The 18,089-nt window shown below is 47.3% G+C and overlaps 1 protein-coding gene across 9 annotated transcripts in view; it reads right to left on the bottom strand.

Moving 5' to 3' along the window:
* Positions 1–17,019, bottom strand: part of PHYH (phytanoyl-CoA 2-hydroxylase) — a 63,325-nt gene extending 46,306 nt beyond the window's left edge. The window contains exons 1-7 of one of the 9 annotated variants that reach the window (XM_055296598.2): positions 16,840–17,019; positions 14,811–14,869; positions 12,125–12,235; positions 11,059–11,227; positions 8,488–8,569; positions 5,901–6,082; positions 1,274–1,423 (exon numbers count right to left, since the gene is read on the bottom strand). In XM_055296598.2, the coding sequence (XP_055152573.1) occupies positions 1,274–1,423; positions 5,901–6,082; positions 8,488–8,569; positions 11,059–11,227; positions 12,125–12,235; positions 14,811–14,869; positions 16,840–16,959 (873 nt within the window). In that variant the 5' untranslated portion in view covers positions 16,960–17,019. Of the gene's footprint in view, positions 1–1,273; positions 1,424–5,900; positions 6,083–8,481; positions 8,570–11,058; positions 11,228–12,124; positions 12,236–14,810; positions 14,870–16,314 lie in introns of those variants that run through there. The other 8 variants (XM_055296596.2, XM_063610165.1, XM_063610166.1 and 5 more) reach the window with 8 other exon arrangements.
* Between the last annotated feature and the right edge of the window lie 1,070 nt (positions 17,020–18,089).

Below are 18,089 nucleotides of genomic sequence, written 5' to 3'. Positions count from 1 at the left end.
GTGTGGTGGTGCATGCCTGTAGTCCCAGCTACTCGAGAGGTCGAGGTGGGAGGATGGCTTGAGCCCAAGAGTTCCACGCTGCAGTGAGCTCTGATTGCACCACTGCACTCCAGCCTGGGCAAAAGAGCAAGATGCTGTCTCAAATAAATATATAAACAAGTAATAAAAATTTTTAAAACAAAGGCATTAAAAAACATTGGGCCAGGCGAGATGGCTCACATCTGTCATCCTAGCATATTGGGAGGCCGAGGCGAGACGATCACTCGAGGCCAGGAGTTCAAGACCAGATTGGCCAACCTGGTGAAACCCCATCTCTACTAAAAAGTACAAAAATTAGCCGGGCATAGTGGCGTGTGCCTGTAGTCTCAGCTACTCAGGAGGCTGAGGCAGGAGAATTGCTTGAACCTGGGAAGCCGAGGTTGCAGTGAGCTGAGATCGCATCACTGCAGTCCAGCCTGGGCAACAGAGGGAGACTCCATCTCAAAAAAAAATAATAATAATTGGAAAATTGCCAAGTCAATATAGTAAAACCCACAACATGATTTGTGTTGTTGTGCCTGCACCTCGCTACTTGCACAGCTCTGAAGATTGTGCTAGTGTGGGGTCCAATAGTGTCTTTTATTTAAACTTTTGGCATTGTGCGCAGCCAATACATTGGGTATTTTGCATTAATTTTGATTTTTTAAAATTTCGCATTAAAATATTACTAAACTCGATTGCAGTCTTTTTTTGGCATCCCCTTAAATTTTACCCCTGGGGAGAGTGCCCCAACTTGTCCCACCCTAATCCTGACCCTGATGAGGCTGGTGGAAATATGAATGAATGGAAGACGAAATTTGGCCCCTAACCCATGGCCTCAAGAGACAACAGTGATTTTTTTTTTTTTTTTTAATAGAGGTAGGGTCTCGCCATGTTGCCCAGACTGGTCTAGAGCTCTTGGTCCCAAGTGATCCTCCCGCCTCAGCCTCCCGAAGTGCTGGGATTACAGGCATGAGCCACTGCACCTGGCTTTCATAATCAATATTGACAAGGTTAGGATCCTGAGGTCACCTGGCTTCTTACTGATAAGAGCACAGAAAGCCCAAGGTAAGCAAATATATTTCCTGGTAAATAAACTGGACTAAAGTCCAGGTTGGTTAAAAGCCACAAATCTTTAAAATGTTAATGCAATTAAATTAAAATTTTATTCAATTAATTTGAATTAAATGAATTAAATGCAATTTTTGTTTCTAAGCTACGCTTCTGCAGCAGGTGCAGCAATGTGACTGCTCACCTTCCGGAATCCCTGGGTTTTGTTCTGACCAGATCCGTGGATGAGCAAAGGATGGAAGAAAACGGTGTCTCCCTTCTCCATCACCAGGTGCACCCGGGCTTTGTTTTCCTCGTAGTCCTGGATCCCGTGGAACATTTTATTAACTCCCCCCTAGAACAAGAGGCAAGCCAAGTCTACGTTTGAGGGAGTACCAGAATTAAAAACATTGTCAATGGTTCATCAGGGAAAGGAGGCATTTCTTTCTCCCAAGAGAAAGAAATGTCTAAATTAAATGCTTACATTTTTTCAGTATACAAAAGCCTCTCAGATATCTGGTTTTTAAGAGTCACATGTTGGCCGGGTATGGTGGTTCGTGCCTATAATCCCATCTCTTTGGGATTTAATTGGGAGAATTGCTTATGCTCAGGAGTTCGAGATCAGCCTGGGCAGCATGGCAAAACCCCATCTCTACAAAAACTGCAAAAATTAGCTGGGCATGGTGGTGCAAGCCTGTGGTCCCAGCTACTCAGGAGGCTGAGGTGGGAGGATCGATTGAGACGGGAGGGGAGGTTCCAGTGAGCCAAGATCACACCACTGCCCTCCAGCCTGGACAACACAGCAAGACTCTGTCTCAAAAAGTAATAGTAATAAAAAAAAAGAAGTCACATGTTGATATTAAAATCACTGATTTTTTGGAGCAAATAAACAATGTGGAATTTCCACCTACCCTTCATGACTGCATTATACATGAAGATCTAGCTTAGCTTTGCCTTTTGTGGTTAATGCAGGCAACCACCTATCTCTTGGGCATTTCCAGCCTGAATCTGTAAGTGTTCCCAGCATGTTCTCCTCCTCACCTAGAACTTTAAATAAATCCTTCATCTCCTACTCAGGAGTGTCTCTCAGAAGCTATTTCCCCAAAATAGGGGGGAGAAAATGCTCAATTTTTCTGAGCTCAAAGGCACTTATGTTACATCCAGAATAATGAAAGAATAGTAAATTAAAACACTGTGTTTGTTTGTAACTATTTCCCAAATTAGTTACTACTTTAGATAATGAGGTTATGTCTTTATTAAAGAAATTGACATGAGAAGCACCTTAGGAGTCAGGGTAAGGGAAACAGCCCTTCCCTCTTCCTCAGAGCATCCCCAGTTCCTTTTGGGAATGGCGACATCCCTCTTAGACAGTGCTGAGACTATGACCCAGAGCCCTTCTCTCCTGGCCAGGGTGAATGTGTGACCCACACTAAGCTAATCATACCTCCCACTCTGCATCTGAGCAGGGTATCTGAGACTCCACACGCTCTGGAAGCCCTGCAAACCTTTCCCTTTGCCTTCTGTCAGCCAAAGCCCATGGCAGTTGCATGCACCAAACTTTAAACCTTAGCTTCGTTGATGAGTTGCACATGAAATGGTTTTTATCAGGATCCAGACACTCACATATTTTCATTTGACACTAATTATTGGTGCAAGAAATCTGAGACGTTCTATTTTTTATTATTATTATTATTGTTATTATTGAGATGGAGTCTTGCTTTGTCGCCCAGGCTGGAGTGCAGTGGTGCGATCTCAGCTCACTGCAACCTCCATCTCCCAGGTTCGGACAATTCTCCTACCTCAGCCTCCCGAATAGCTGGGACTATAGGCACGCATCACGATGCCTGGCTAATTTTTGTATTTTTAGTAGAAACAGGGCTTCACTATGTTGGCCAGGCTGGTCTCAAACTCCTGACCTCAAGTGATCCGCCCGCCATGGCCTCCCAAAGTGTTAGGATTACAGGCGTGAGCCACTGTGTCCAGACGAGTTAGGAGTTCTTAAAACCATGTTCCTCATTTCCTAATGAACTACAACTCATTCTCCCTGCTTTAACAATGGGGGCTCTTTCCATTCACAGCATCATGGGATTCTAGGATCTTTTTTTTTTTTTTTTTTGAGATGGAGTCTTGCTTTGTCGCCCAGGCTGGAATGCAGTGGTGCAATCTCAGCTCACTGCAAACTCCACCTCCCGGGTTCAAGGTATTCTCCTGCCTCAGCCTCCCGAGCAGTTGGGGCTACAGGCAGGCGCCCGCTACCACACCAGACTGATTTTGTATTTTTAGTAGAGACAGTGTTGCTCCATGTTGGTCAGGCTGGTCTCGAACTCCCGACCTCAGGTGATCCGCCCACCTCGGCCTCCCTAAGTGCTAGGATTACAGGCATGAGCCATTGCGCCCAGCCTAGGATCTTTTCTTTTTCTTTTGATACAGGAACTTGCTCTGTCACCCAGGCTGGAGTGCAGTGGCACCAGCATAGCCCACTGCAGCCTCGAACTCCTGGGCTCAAGTGATCCTCCTGACTCAGCCTCTGGAACAGCTGGGAATACATGATGCGCCACCATGCCCAGCTAATTATTATTGTTATTATTATTATTAGAGATGAGACCTCACTACGTTGCCCAGGCTGGTCCTGAACTCCTGGGCTCAAGCGATCCTCCCACTTTGGTTCCCACAGGATCTTTTTACCTTAGACCGAAAGTGTTAATAGTCATCTCTCTGGTTTCTTTGCTTCTAGACACCTATACCTCCAGTGCGTCCTGCACCAGAACATGACATTATTGTCCTTGAAGAGCCGATTTGATCCCATCACTCATGAGCTCAAATGCATTTAACAGTTCCAAGCATCAGCAGCTGAATGGATGCACAAACCATCGTTCATGGTGCAGCCATGCATGCAATGGAATACTACTCAGCAATGGAAGGGAAAGAACTACTGTTGGCCGGGCACGGTGAGCCCAGCACTTTGGGAGGCTGAGGCAGGAAGATCATGAAGTCAGGAGATCGAGACCATCCTGGCCAACATGGTGAAACCTCGTCTCTACTAAAAATATAAAAATTAGCTGAGTGTGGTGGCTTGTGCCTGTAGTCCTAGCTACTCGGGAGGCTGAGGCAGGAAAATTGCTTGAACAAGGGAGTCGGAGGTTGCAGTGAGCCAAGATCGCGCCACTGCACTCCAGACTGGTGACAGAGTGAGACTCTGTCTCAAAAAAAAACAAAAAAAACAAAACTACTATCATATACAACAGCATCAGTGAACCTCAAAATCACCACGCTGAGTGAAAGAAGCCAGAATGGGACAAAAAAATCTATACTATGTGATTATATGTCTATGACATTTTAGAAAATGCAAACTAATCTGTAGTAACAGAAAGCAGCTCAGTGGTTGCCTGGAGCAGGGAGGATGGAGTATCTTGATTGTGGTGATGATTTCACAGATATGCCTGTGTGGAAAATGATCAAATTATACATGCAAAATATGTACAATTTACGTGACAATTATACCTCAATAAAACTGTTTTTTTGTTTGTTTGTTTGTTTTTTAATTAAAAGCTCTTCAGCCGGGTGTGGTGGCTCATGCCTGTAATCCTAGCACTTTGGGAGGCAGAGGTGGGTGGATCACGAGTTCAAGAGATCAAGACCATCCTGGCCAACATAGTGAAACCCCGTCTCTACTAAAAATACAAAAACTAGCTGGGTGTGGTGGCGCGCATCTCTAATCCCAGCTACTCAGGAGTCTGAGGCAGGAGAATCACTTGAACCCGGGAGGCAGAGGTTGCAGTGAGCCGAGAATGCGCCATTGCACTCCAGCCTGGTGACAGAGTGAGACTCCTTCTCAAAAAAAAAAAAAAAAAAGGTCTTCGATCTTCCTAAAAAGTTTGAACTAAAAATTCCCATTCTTCCCCCAAATAAACTGCAGACTTCTTAGTATAACAGTCTTCTCTAATTTGGTCCTAATGTACCTTTTTGGGCTCACCTCCTCTGCTGCTCCCCAAAATACACACCCAGTGCCCAGCCCATCTAGACTGCAAGCTCCCTGGGTCTTTCCTGTTCTTTGGTCAAGTTCAGGCTTGCCCTTGACCTTGTGCCTTCCTATATCAACTCTTCCCTATGGGACATTGTACCGTGTCCTGCAAGGCTCAGGTCAGACACCAGCCTCCCCAGATCCTTTGCTGGTCTCTGCAGTTGCAAGGAGACAATCTCTCCTTCCCTACTCTGAGAGCCATCAGTTAGTGAGTAAGACTGACTTGGTGCCTACCACACAAATCTGGGGTCGAAGGGTTTATGTCTTACGTCTGCAGCTAGGATTTACAATCTCGGATCCTATACAGTACCTACCCAAGCTCCCCACCTTGGCTGGCTTTCAAACACGTGTTAAGGGCAGGTACAGTGGCTCATGCCTTTAATCCCAGCACTCAGGGAGGCCGAGGTGAATGGATCACCTGAGGTCAGGGGTTCCAGATCAGCCTGGCCAACATGGCGAAACCCTGTCTCTACTAAAACCACAAAAAATTAGCCGGGCGTGGTGCTGCACACCTGTAGTCCTAGCTACTAGGGAGACTGAGGTGGGAGGATGGCTTGAACCTGGGAGTTGGAGGTTGCAGTGAGTTGAGCAAGACCCTGTCTCAAAAAAAAAAAAAAAGTGTTGAAAATAGGTGTGATGAACGTTTTCTCTGACATCCTTGAACTTTCTCTGATCCTCACTGCAAATCTTAGGACAATGTTTTGCTCAGAAAGGAAATGCCATCTCATTTGTAAGCTCTTTATAGGTACTGATGTGAAACAGAAACTGCGAAGGAGATTCGGATCAAGACTCAGCTGCCGGGCAGACCTACCTCCCACTTGGGGTAATCGTGGGGCTTCAGGGAGCCCTTGTGTGTGCCTGGGAGCACAACCAGACAGCCATTGTTCCGGTCAATGTGCTCCATCGCCGTCCAGGCGCAAACGATGAGATCGCTGGGCCTGAAGGGGAAATAGTGCAGGTCCTGGTGCAGGGGATGACGGGACGTCTTCTTGCCTGAAAAGAAAACCTGCTATTAAAGGATGCTCGAGGCCGGGTGCAGTGGCTCACGCCTGTAACTCCAGCACTTTGGGATATAAAAATATATCCCAAAGTGGGAGGCTGAGGCAGATGGATTGCTTGAGCCTGGGAGTTCAAAACCATCCCGGGAGACACAGTGAGACTCCGTTTCTACAGAAAACAAAACAACAAAACAAAACCAACTGGCCGGGTGTGGTGGCATGCACCTGTAGTTGCAGCTACTTGGGAGGCTGAGGTGGGAGGATCACCTGAGCCTGGAGGTCGAGGCTGCAGTGAGCTGTGATTGCACTGCTGCATTACAGCCTGGGTGACAGAGAACGAGTCCCTGTCTCAAAAAAAAAAAAAAAAAAAAAATGCTGGTCTCAGAATTCTTATCCTTTGCCTGAAAAAACAATGACCTGTCCCCAGAAGAACCAAACAAATGAAATAATGCTACAGAAAATCAGCCCCAGAGAGATAAACACCAAATTGGAAATCAACACAGTGGCTCCACATCTTCAAATCCTGCACTCCCTTCTTCTGGGTTGCTGGTAGCTGAGTACTTATGCACACTATTTTCCAGCACGTCGTATAACATCATCATCTCTGTTGTGCTTTATTCTTTTTTGTTGTTGTTGCTGTTGTTTTTTGAGACGGAGTCTCGCTCTGTCGCCCAGGCTGGAGAGCAGTGGCGATCTTGGCTCACTGCAAGCTCCGCCTCCCAGGTTCACGCCATTCTCCTGCCTCAGCCTCCCGAGTAGCTGGGACTACAGGAGCCCGCCACCACGCCCGGCTATTTTTTTGTATTTTTAGTAGAGATGGGGTTTCACCATGTTAGCCAGGATGGTCTCGATCTCCTGACCTCGTGATCCGCCCGCCTTGGCCTCCCAAAGTGCTGGGATTCCAGGCGTGAGCCACCAGACCCGGCCTTGTGCTTTATTCTTTTGTGACTCTGGATTGGGCATAGCACCTAGCATGCAGTAATGCATGTTCAAAAACCAGTCGCATTAATTACATTGAAGAGAGTGACATGGAGTCACATTTGAAATCCCCTTTGAAGTGGCTGATGTCAAAAAAAGTTCTAGGCCACGTGTAGTGGCTCACATCTGTAATCTCAGCACTTTGGGAGGCTGACGCAGGCAGATCTCTTGAGGTCAGGAGTTTGAGACCAGCCTGGCCAACATGGAGAAACCTTGTCTCTACAAAAATACAAAAATTAGCCGGGCATGGTGGTGCACGCCAGTAGTCCCAGCTACTTGGAAGGCTGAGGGCTGAGGCAGGAGAATCGCTCGAACCTGGGAGGCAGGAGGTTGCAGTGAGTCAAGATCATGCCACTGTACTCCAGCCTGGGCGACAGAGGGAGACTCTGTCTCAAAAAAAAAAAAAACAGGCCGGGCACAGTGGCTCACGCTGGTAATCCCAGCACTTTGGGAGCCTGAGGCGGCTAGATTGCCTGAGGTCAGGAGTTCGAGACCAGCCTGACCAACATGGTGAAACCCTGTCTCTACTAAAAATACAAAAATTAGCCAGGCTTGGTGGCGCGCGCCTGTAATCCCAGCTACTTGGGAGACTGAGGCAGGAGAATCAAGAATTGTTTGAACCTGAGAGGTGGGGGTTGAAGTGAGCCAAGAGCACGCTATTGCACTCCAGCCTGGGCAACAAGAGCAAAACTCCGTCTCAAAAAAAAAAAGACAACTATAGTTTGTGACTCATAGTAACAATTTTAACTGTGTTAGTAATAATATTGTCTTCCTATCAGGAATGTGAGAATCTATACTATCACAGCTAAAAAGAGCTGATCAAGCTTAGAGACATCCAATGGCAGGAACCTGTGATATATGAACAGTTATGTCTGTTAAACCACATTTTTGGGGAGCCAGTCATCTGAAAATTCAGCAACAGTTCTACAGTTAATATCTGAAACCATTACCACATTTCACTGTCGTTATGGTGTAAGTTATTTTAAGATTTACTCATCCAAAGTTTGACAGTTATACACATGATTATAGTTAGACATCAGCTATTTTATTTGATTATTTTGTTTTGTTTTATCTTATTTATTATTTAGAGATAGGGTCTCACTGTGTCATGCAGGCTGGAGAGCATGCCATTATAGGTTCACGGCAGCCTTCAACTCCTGGGCTCAAGCGATCCTCCCACCTCAGCCTTCCAATAGCAAGGACTACAAGCGCATACCACGATGCCTAGATATTTTTAAATTTTATTTTTAGAGACAGAGCCTCACTATGCTGCCTAGGCCACTCTCAAACTCCTGGCCTCAGAGATCTTCCTCCCTCAGTCTCCTAAAATGCTGGGATTACAGGCATGAGTTACTGCACCCAGCCAACCTTACACATTTTAATGAAACCATTTTTGTTTGTTTGTTTCTCCCTTACAATTACCAGAATCTGGAGGTTTGTTTATCAACATTGTGTGCATGGCCATAATATTAGGTCCAGTGAAGCACTCCACATATTTCAGAATCTAAGAAAACAAAAAACCAAAAACAAACCTTGTGGGAAATCAGAAGTATTGACAACTGGTACAAAGTACAGTAGCTATCCACACAAGAACCAAGAAGGCAATAGTTTAAGAACCAAGTGGTATTTCACAACACTGCAAACAAAGCATGAAAATCCCAGCCATTGGAAATCATTCTAAATCTATAACATGGAATGAAATGGGCTTTTTCTGAGCTAGCTGGGAAGGAAACCATTTTTTTTCTACAAGAAACATACGAGTTTCGACGAGATATTAATATAGCTTTCTTGTCAACCCAAGCCACAGAGCGTTGCTCTGTGGGAGAGCAGCTTCCTCTTCCTCGTTGGAGCCTCTGCATATGAAGAGTCCCATACAATTCACAGCTGTCATGAGTAGCCCAGAAGAAAGCAGAACAGTGGCTTGGAGGACATTTGACAACTGGGGACACTTGGCACTTGACAACTCATTACCGAGATCTGGGAACCAGGAGGTGACGGGAAATGGGGAAGCAAGAGTGAACAAGCAAAGCAGGTCCCAGACATTAGATGAAAGATGCTAACCCAGTAATGACATGGGTCAGAGTGGCCGAGGGACACTGCATTATGAAGAAAAGGCTAACATGGGAACCAGTGACAGGGAGAGCTGGTTTAGTCATGGGGCCTGGGAGCTGGGCTGCTGCTACCTTGTATATAGAACCCAGCAACGAAGGGGGGAAAAGCAGAAAGGGCTCAACACTGAGGTTGGGCGCGGTAGCACACATCTGTAATCCCAGGACTTTGGGCGGCCGAGGCGGGTGGATCACTTGAGGTCAGGAGTACGAGACCAGCCTGGCCAACATGGCGAAACCATGTCTCTACTAAAAATACAAAAATGCACTGGGCATGGCGGCACGCGTCTGTAATCCCAGCTACTTGGGAAGCTGAGGCAGGAGAATCACTTGAACCCGGGAGGCGGAGGTTGCAGTGAGCCGAGATCACACCACTGCACTCCAGCCTGGGCAACAAGAGTGAGACTCTCTCAAAAAAAAAAAAAAAAAAAAAAACAACAACCCACGATATTCAAATTTTGATTCCGCAAAAAAAAAAGACTCCAAAAAATGAGCCACCTTCTACTGCTTCCTCACTATTTGATCTTTCATGTATAAGGAATATTGGCAATTTGAGTGTGAAACCCTGGAAAGGTTATTAAAAGCCTAGGAATCAGGCACACACTTGCTTTTCATAAAGCCTGGTATTTTTTGGCATTTATCTAGGCTGGGATTTTCTAAATGCCAGCCATTCAAGAGCCATCCTCACAACTTCTGACATAACTTGTACTGTTATTTAGCCAATGATTTCCCTACCCTTAGTTAGCTCACTTTTTTTTTTTTTTTTTTTTTTGAGATGGACTCTCACTCTGTCGCCCAGGCTAGAGTGCAATGACATGATCTCGGCTCACTGCAACCTCTGCCTCCCGGGTTTAAGCAATTCTCCTGCCTCAGCCTACTGAGTAGCTGGGATTACAGGCGTCCGCCACCACGCCCGGCTAATTTTTGTATTTTTAGTAGAGACGGGGTTTCACCATGTGTCTCAGGCTGGTCTCAAACTTCTGACCTCGCGATCTGCCCGCCTCGGCCTCCCAAAGTGCTGGGATTACAGGCGTGAGCCACCGCGCCTGGCAGTTATCTCACTTCTTTTATTCAATCTTTGTTTTTTTTTTTCTTTTTTTCCAGTACAGACAGTGGTCTCACTATGTTGCCCAGACTGGTCTTGAACTCCTGGCCTCAAGTGATTCTCCTGTTTCAGCCTCCCAAAGTGCCACTTCACCTGGCCTTTTTATTTAATCTTGTCCTAATTAACAACATTCTTGAAATCATGAGTTTGGTAGACTGTTGAGTTTTTTCCCAATACATTTAAAAATAAATATCTATTAAAATAATTTATACCTCCTAAAATCATGGCACAGACCACCAGATACGGGTCCCACTCTTCAGAAATGTAGGACATTGGCCAGGCGCAGTGACTCATGCCTATAATCCCAGCACTTTGGGAGGCTGAGGTGGGTGGGTCACAAGGTCAGAAGTTCAAGACTAGCCTGAGCAACATGGTGAAACCCTTTTATTACTAAAAATACAAAAATTAGCCGGGTGTGGTGACAGGCGCCTGTAAACCTAGCTACTCGGGAGGCTGAGGCAAGATAATCACTTGAACCTGGGAGGCAGAGGTTGCAGTGAGCCGAGATCGCACCACTGCACTCCAGCGTGGGCAACAGAGTGAGACTCTGTCTCCAGAAAACAAAACAAAATAAAACCCACTGATTTTACACAGTTCAACTCCTTTCCATATCCAGCTCTAAGAGCAGTGGTTCCTGGGCTTAAGCGATCCACCTGCCTCAGCCTCCCAGAGTGCTCGAATTACAGGAGTGAGCCACCGCACCTGGCCAAATCAGCGGGTTTTACAGGCAGGCATACACGCTGGCAATTAAGCAGAGGCAAAGCAAGGGTGGTCCCTGACCTCCGGGAGAGTGCAGTATCTGAAGAGCTCCTTATCTTCCTGGAAATCCTGGACCTTCGTGATCATCTTCTCACTTGGAGCATATTCTGATTTCGAAATGGTCACATCTCTCATTACTGTTAATCCTAATGGTTTCACCTCCTTTCTGCAGATTTTTTCAAATTCATTCCTAGAAAATTTAATTTGCAAATGATGTCGTTACCACTGGCTCCAAGCACCTGCCCTGCCCTCCTCTGTGGAAAGGGTTGCAGACTTGAGAGGCGGTTTCTCTGCACTAAGTTGGCCTCCAGCTTGAGGTAGAATAATTCCAATGAAGGCGAGGACAAACTGTCCGGCTACAATCCACTCCCAGAATTAAATTATTCCCTAGTTTAGCATACCAGTAGGGAAGTCTTTGTATGATTTGGTTGCATTGTAATAATAATAGCAAACACTTCTGTAACACTTACCATGTGCCCAGCTCTGTTCAAAGTGCTTTCCATATATTTCACCTTATTTAGTCCTAACAACAACACTAGGACATAAGTGCTATTATTATCCCCATTTTACAGATGAGGAAACAGAGGCATGAGATGTGAAGTAAATTGCCCCAGGACACATGATATTAAGGGGTGGTGCTGAGACTGAAGCCCAGGCATGGTGACTCCCAACTGTAATCCCAGCAACTCAGGAGGGTGAGGCCAGGAGTTCAAGACCAGCCTGGGCAACACAGTGAGACTCCCTATCTCTAAAAACAAAGAAATAAAAAATTAGCCAGGTATGGTGGTGCACACCTGTGGTCCCAGCTACTCAGGAGACTGAGGCAGGAGGATCGCTTGAGCCCAGGAACTTGAGGCCACAGTAAGCTATGATTGTACCACTGCACTCCAGCCTACGCAACAGAGTGAGACCCTTTCTCTACAAAAAATAAAAAGCCAGTCTGGCACCAGAGCCCATGCTTCTAAACGCTTCCCAACAAACCAAATCATTAAAAAACATCTGTAAAGGCAGGAGCGAATCCACCTTGTATTCTCATTACATGCACACAATACATACTTTTGTAAAATAACAAATAGTGTTACTGTACCGAAAGCGTTGAATGTCAGCATCAGGTACAAGATTTTTGATTACTAGAAATCCATTTTCTTCATAAAATTTTCTCTGTTCCAGGGTTAGAACATTATTATCCAGAGTATACCTAAAGGAGAAAAAGAATCCCAAAATAAGTTAAATTTTTAAATTACAGGCTAGGCACAATGGCTCACACCTGTAATCCTTGCACTTTAGTGGGTCCAGGCAAGTGGATCACTTGAGGTCAGGAGTTTGAGACTAGCCCAGGCAACATGATGAAACCCCGTCGCTACAAAAAATACTGGTTGTGCCACTCCACTCCAGCTCGGGCAACAGAGTGATACCCTGTCTCAAAAAAAAAAAATTTAAATTACTTCCTAAAAATATGTATCAAGGACCTGAGGCTGGGTGTGGGGGCTCACGCCTATAATCCCAGCCCTTCGGGAGGCCGAGGCAGATGGATCGCCTGAGGTCAGGAGTCTGAGACGAATCTGACCAACATGGTGAAATCCCATCTCTACTAAAAACACAAAATTTAGCCAGGCATGGTGGTGGGCACCTGTAATCCCAGCTACTCGGGAGGCTGAGGCAAAAAAATCACTTGAACCTGGGAGGCAGAGGTTGCAGTGAGCTCTGATCATGCCACTGCACTCCAGCCTGGGCGACAGAGCAAGACTCCATCTCAAAAAAAAAAACAAAAAAACAAGAACCTAAGAAACGTTCATGCCCTCCTTCAATCCAGCATTTCTAAGACCAAGGAAATAATCTGAAAACTTACGCTTTATGTTCAAAATGTTAACCGTGGTCACCAAAAAAAGTGCATTAGTGGGCCGGGCACGGTGGCTCATGCCTGTAATCCCAGCTCTTTGGGAGGCTGAGGCAGGTGGATCACCTGAGGTCGGGAGTTCGAGACCAGCCTGACTAACATGATGAAACCCCATCTCTACTAAAAATACAAAAATTAGCGTGCCTGTAATCCCAGCTACTCAGGAGGCCAAGGCAGGAGAACCGCTAGAACCCGGGGGATCAGAGATTGCAGTGAGCCAGGATGGCACCAGTGCACTCCAGCCTGGGTGACAGAGCAAGACTCTGTCTCAGAAAAAAAAAAAAAAACTGAATTAGTGGAAGAAAAATTAACTACTGACACTGTGTTCACTCAGTGGGATATGCCTCAGACATTAAAAATTAAGGCCATATAATAGTATGGACGGTGGGCGCGGTGGCTCATGCCTGTAATCCTAGCTTTGGGAGGCTGAGGCGGGCGGATCACGAGGTCAGGAGATCGAGACCATCCTGGCTAACACGGTGAAACCCGTCTCTATTAAAAATACAAAAAATTAGCCAGGCGTGGTGGCTGGCACCTATAGTCCAGCTACTCTGGAGGCTGAGGAAGGAGAATGGCGTGAACCCGGGAGGCGGAGCGTGCAGTGAAGCGAGATGGCACCACTGCACTCCAGCCTGGGTGACAGAGCAAGACTCCGTCTCAAAATAAAATAAAATATAATAAAATAAAATATAGTATGGACAATGCTTATTATAATAAAATATTATTACAATTATGTAAAACCAAGACACTATATGAAAAAAAGAAAAGCCTGCAAAGAAATACACCAAAGCAATTTTTAACAGTGATTGCCTTTAGAAATGGAATTAGGCATGATTTTTAAAAATTCCTTCTATTTCTCTGATGTTTCTGTAATGAATACATACGATTTTTCAGATGGGAAACAAATTCAATAAATTGTATATTTTTAACTGTCCAGTTGATGCATTCCAAGAAGGTAAAGTAACAAAATCCAAATAAATGTACAGCATACCCATAAACTCAAATCACCCAACCTATTCCTTAAGATTGGAATTGTGGTTGTATGAGAATATTTAGGAAGGTCAAGATCTTCCCCTTTAAAGGTGATTTAAGATAAACCAAAGATGCTAGCTAATATGTGCATATAACCAAATTACAAGCTAATTTTTTTTTTTTTTTTTTTTTGAGATGGAGTCTGGCTCTGTCACCCAGGCTGGAGTTCAGTGGCGTGATCTCAGCTCACTGCAACCTTGACCTCCCAGGTTCAAGCTATTCTCCCACTTCAGCCTCCTGAGCAGCTGGGATTATAGGTGCACACCACCATACCCAGCTAATTTTTGTATTTTTGTAGAGGTGGGGTTTCATGATGTTGGCCAGGCTGGTCTCGAACTCCTGACCTCAAGTGATCTACCCGCCTTGGCCTCCCAAAGTGCTGGGATTACAGGCATGAGCCATGGTGCCCAGCCACAAGTTAATTTAAATGTGATGTTTAACTGAATTTTTAAAAGTCAGATTATAAGGCTGGTGTGATGGCTCAGGCCTGTAATCTCAGCACTTTGGGAGGCCAAGGCAGGAGGATTGCTTTAGCCCAGGAGTTCAACACCAGCCTGGGCAACATAGGAATGGCCCATCTCTATTAAAAATAAATAAATAAATGTCAGATTATGTCTTTTCTAGTATTTTTCCTTCTTTCTGAATCTTAAAATACATACAGAAAATTAGTCGGTCTTCAAAATTTTCCACAATTGTACTAATTAGAGTAAGTCCTGGAAACAGAGGATTTGTATAATAAAATTCTAATCAGGTAACACATTATGTGGTATATTATATCTTCATTACCACTTAAGAAACTTTTATTTACATAATATATTTCAAAATTAAAACTCAAACTACTTACTGGAATTGTTGAGGATGGAAACTGGCAGAGGAAATAGTCCCTGAAGTGGGATGAGCTACCTAGGATGTGAATTAAGGCAAATAAAGTAAAATATAGAAGGCCAGGCGTGGTGGCTCACGCCTGTAATTCCAGCACTTTGGGAGGCTGAGGCAGGCGGATCACTTGAGCTCAGGAGTTCGAGACCAGCCTGGCTAACATGGTGAAACCTCATCTCTACTAAAAATACAAATTATGCCGGGGGCAGTGGCTCACGTTTGTAATCCTAGTACTTTGGGAGGCCGAAGCGGGTGGATCACCTGAGGTCGGGATTTCGAGACCAGCCTGATCAATATGGTGAAACCCTATCTCTACTAAAAATACAAAAATTAGCCAGGCATGGTGGCATTCATTTGTAATCCCAGCTACTCAGGAGGCTAAGACAGGAGAATTGCTTGAACCTGGGAGGCGGAGATTGCAGTGAGCTGAGATCAGGCGACTGCACTCCAGCCTGGGCAACAGAGAGAGACTCCATCTCAGAAAAAAAAAAAAAAACTACTACTACTACTACTAATACAAATTACACTCGGGAGGCTGAGGCAGGGGAATCGCTTGAACCCGGGAGGCAGAGGTTGCAGTGGGCCGACACTGCGGCACTGCACCACTGCACTCCAGCCTGGCCACAGAGCAAGACTTCGTCTCAAAATAATAATTATAATTATAATTATATAAATTCGCCTGGCATCGTGGCGCAACCCTGTAGTCCCAGCTACTTGGGAGGCTGAGGTGGAAGGATCACTTGACCAGGAGTGAGCCGAGATCGCACCACTACTGCACTCCAGCCTGGGTGACAGAGTGAGGCCCTGTTTAAAAAACAAAAACCGGCCAGGCACGGTGGCTCAAGCCTATAATCCTAGCACTTTGGGAGGCCGAGGTGGGCGGATCACGAGGTCAGAAGTTTGAGACCATCCTGGCCAACATAGTGAAACCCTGTCTCTACTAAAAATAAAAAAAAATAAAAAAAATTAGCAGGGCATGGTGGCAGTTCCTGTAGTCCCTACTCGGGAGGCCGAGGCAGGAGAATGGCGTGAACCCGGGAGGCGGAGCTTGCAGTGAGCTGAGATCACGCCACTGCATTCCAGGCTGGGTGACAGAGCCAGACTCTTGTCTCAAAAAAAAAAAAAAAAAAAAAAACCAAAAAAGCAAAACCCTAGAAATTCCTTTTAAAGATCTCTTTTCTATCCGGTAACTGCAGAGAGTTGACATAGAATTGCATTGTTTCTTTAGCTTAATCGGTTACTTTCGGAATGTCACTGTCATCAATTAACATGTTGTCCTTTCTTTATCTGTTTCTCTCTTTTGGAGCGCACTGGCCATTACGGCTCACTGTAACCTTGGACTCCTGGCCTTGGCCCCCAGAAGAGCTGAGACAACAAGCAAGGCGTGTGCCGCCGCGCCAGTCCTCACTCACTGTCCTTCCCTAGTGTCTTTATATAACTAAGGTCTTGGCGTACAAGACCGTACGTACGTACGGCATAGTCCAGCAGGGAGGCCATAGTCCAGCAGGCAGGCCGCCCTGGGCAGTGCCTGCCTGGCCAGCTCCTGCCCGGGAGGGCACCGTCCTCTCCCCTCCGGAGAGGGCCCGGTCACCGCCTGCCCGGGCCTCTTCCAGGCAGCCCTGCGCGCCTGTGCACGGTGCGCCTGTGATTGGACATCTCTGGGTCTCTGGACAGCTGCGGGGGTCACGCGCGGCCGGTGAAACGACGTCTCCACAAAGCGAGCCGCAGAGGCCCCTAGGGATCCCGGAGGGCAGGGCAACGCGGCAATTGCCCCGAGCCCAGGGCGGCCGCGCGTGTCCTCAGGGGACGCAGCCTCCTCCCGGCTCCCCGGTTCCGGGAAGAGACGCGACCCAGGCGGGGACCTGGCGCTGAGCAAGGAGGCGCTGGGGCTGCGATGCGTGCGACCCCGAGGCCTCCACCCGGACCGGGGCCACCACTCAGGCCGCGGCGCCGACGCCGGCTCCAGCCCGAGCCCCGCGCAGCCCAAAGGATACGACGGCCCCGGCCGAGGGGCGGCCGAGGTGGCCCAGGACGATCTGCAGGCGGGCGGCGGCACGGGGCTGTTCCATGGCTGCGGCGCGGGGAAACCCCACCCCGCCCGGCCTCCGCCGCATTTAGCTCCGCGGGCGGCTCCGCCTCCAGGGAAGCCGGAACGGGAAGCCGGAACGGGAAGCAGGCGGGATTCGGGGCGGCGCCATCTCGCGCGCCGGGCTGCTGGGGCGCCCTAGTCCGCTAGGGTCCGCGCGCCGGGCAACCGCGCGGGGCTGAAGTCCTCCCCACACCATGATCCTTCCGTCCTTTCTTTTCTTTCTTTTTAAAAAGAGACAAGGTCTTGCTCTGTCGCCCAGGCTGGAGTGCAGTGCGCGATCATAGCTCATTGCAGCCTTGAACTCTTGGGCTAATGTTTATGTTTTGTAGAGATGGGGTCTCGCTACGTTGCCTAGGTGGGTCTCAAACTCTCGCCTCCCGCCTCGACCTCCCAAAGTGCTGGGACTACAGCCGTGAGTCATCGTCCCTGCCCCGCACCCTGTTTCTATTCCATCACCAGGACCCTCCCTGCCGCACCGAAGCTCGGGGGCCCAGTGATCAGGCCGAGGTCACACAGTGACAAGTGGCTGTGCCGGGACCTCACTCACGCTCCTAACGTCATGGCTTCCATCTATTTCACCCCACGTAACTGCTCCTTCCACTGACAGCTGAAAGAATAAAATCTCCGATTTAAACAAAAAGTTTGCCGGGCGCGATGGCTCACGCCTGTAATCCCAGCACTTTGGGAGGCCAAGGCAGGCGGATCACGGGGTCAGGAGTTCGAGACCAGCCTGGCCAACTTGGTGAAAACCCATCTCTACTAAAGATACAAAAACTAGCTGGGTGTTGTGGCGCACGCCTGTAATCCCAGCTACTGGGGAGGCTGAGGCAAGAGAATCGCTTGCAACCGGGAGGCGGAGGATGCAGTCAGCGAGATGGCGCCACTGCATTCCAGCCTGGGCGACAGGGCAAGACTCCGTCTCTAAACAAACAAACAAACAAACAGGTTTTTAGCTGGGTGCGGTGGCTCACGCCCGTAACCCCAATGCTTTGGGAGGCTGAAGCAGGAGGATCGCTTGAGCTCAGGATCACTAGAGATCGAGACCAGCCTGGGTAACACTGTGAGAACACCTGATCTGCAAAAAATTAGCCGGGCATGGTGGTGGGCGCCTGTAGTCCCAGCTACTCGGGAGGTTGAGGCAGGAGAATGGTGTAA

The sequence above is a fragment of the Symphalangus syndactylus genome, chromosome 10 (genome assembly GCF_028878055.3).
Source record: "Symphalangus syndactylus isolate Jambi chromosome 10, NHGRI_mSymSyn1-v2.1_pri, whole genome shotgun sequence".
Classification (NCBI taxonomy): Eukaryota; Metazoa; Chordata; class Mammalia; order Primates; family Hylobatidae; genus Symphalangus; species Symphalangus syndactylus.
The sequence above is the reverse complement of the archived record's forward strand: the minus strand, read 5'-3'. Positions and strand labels throughout refer to the sequence as shown.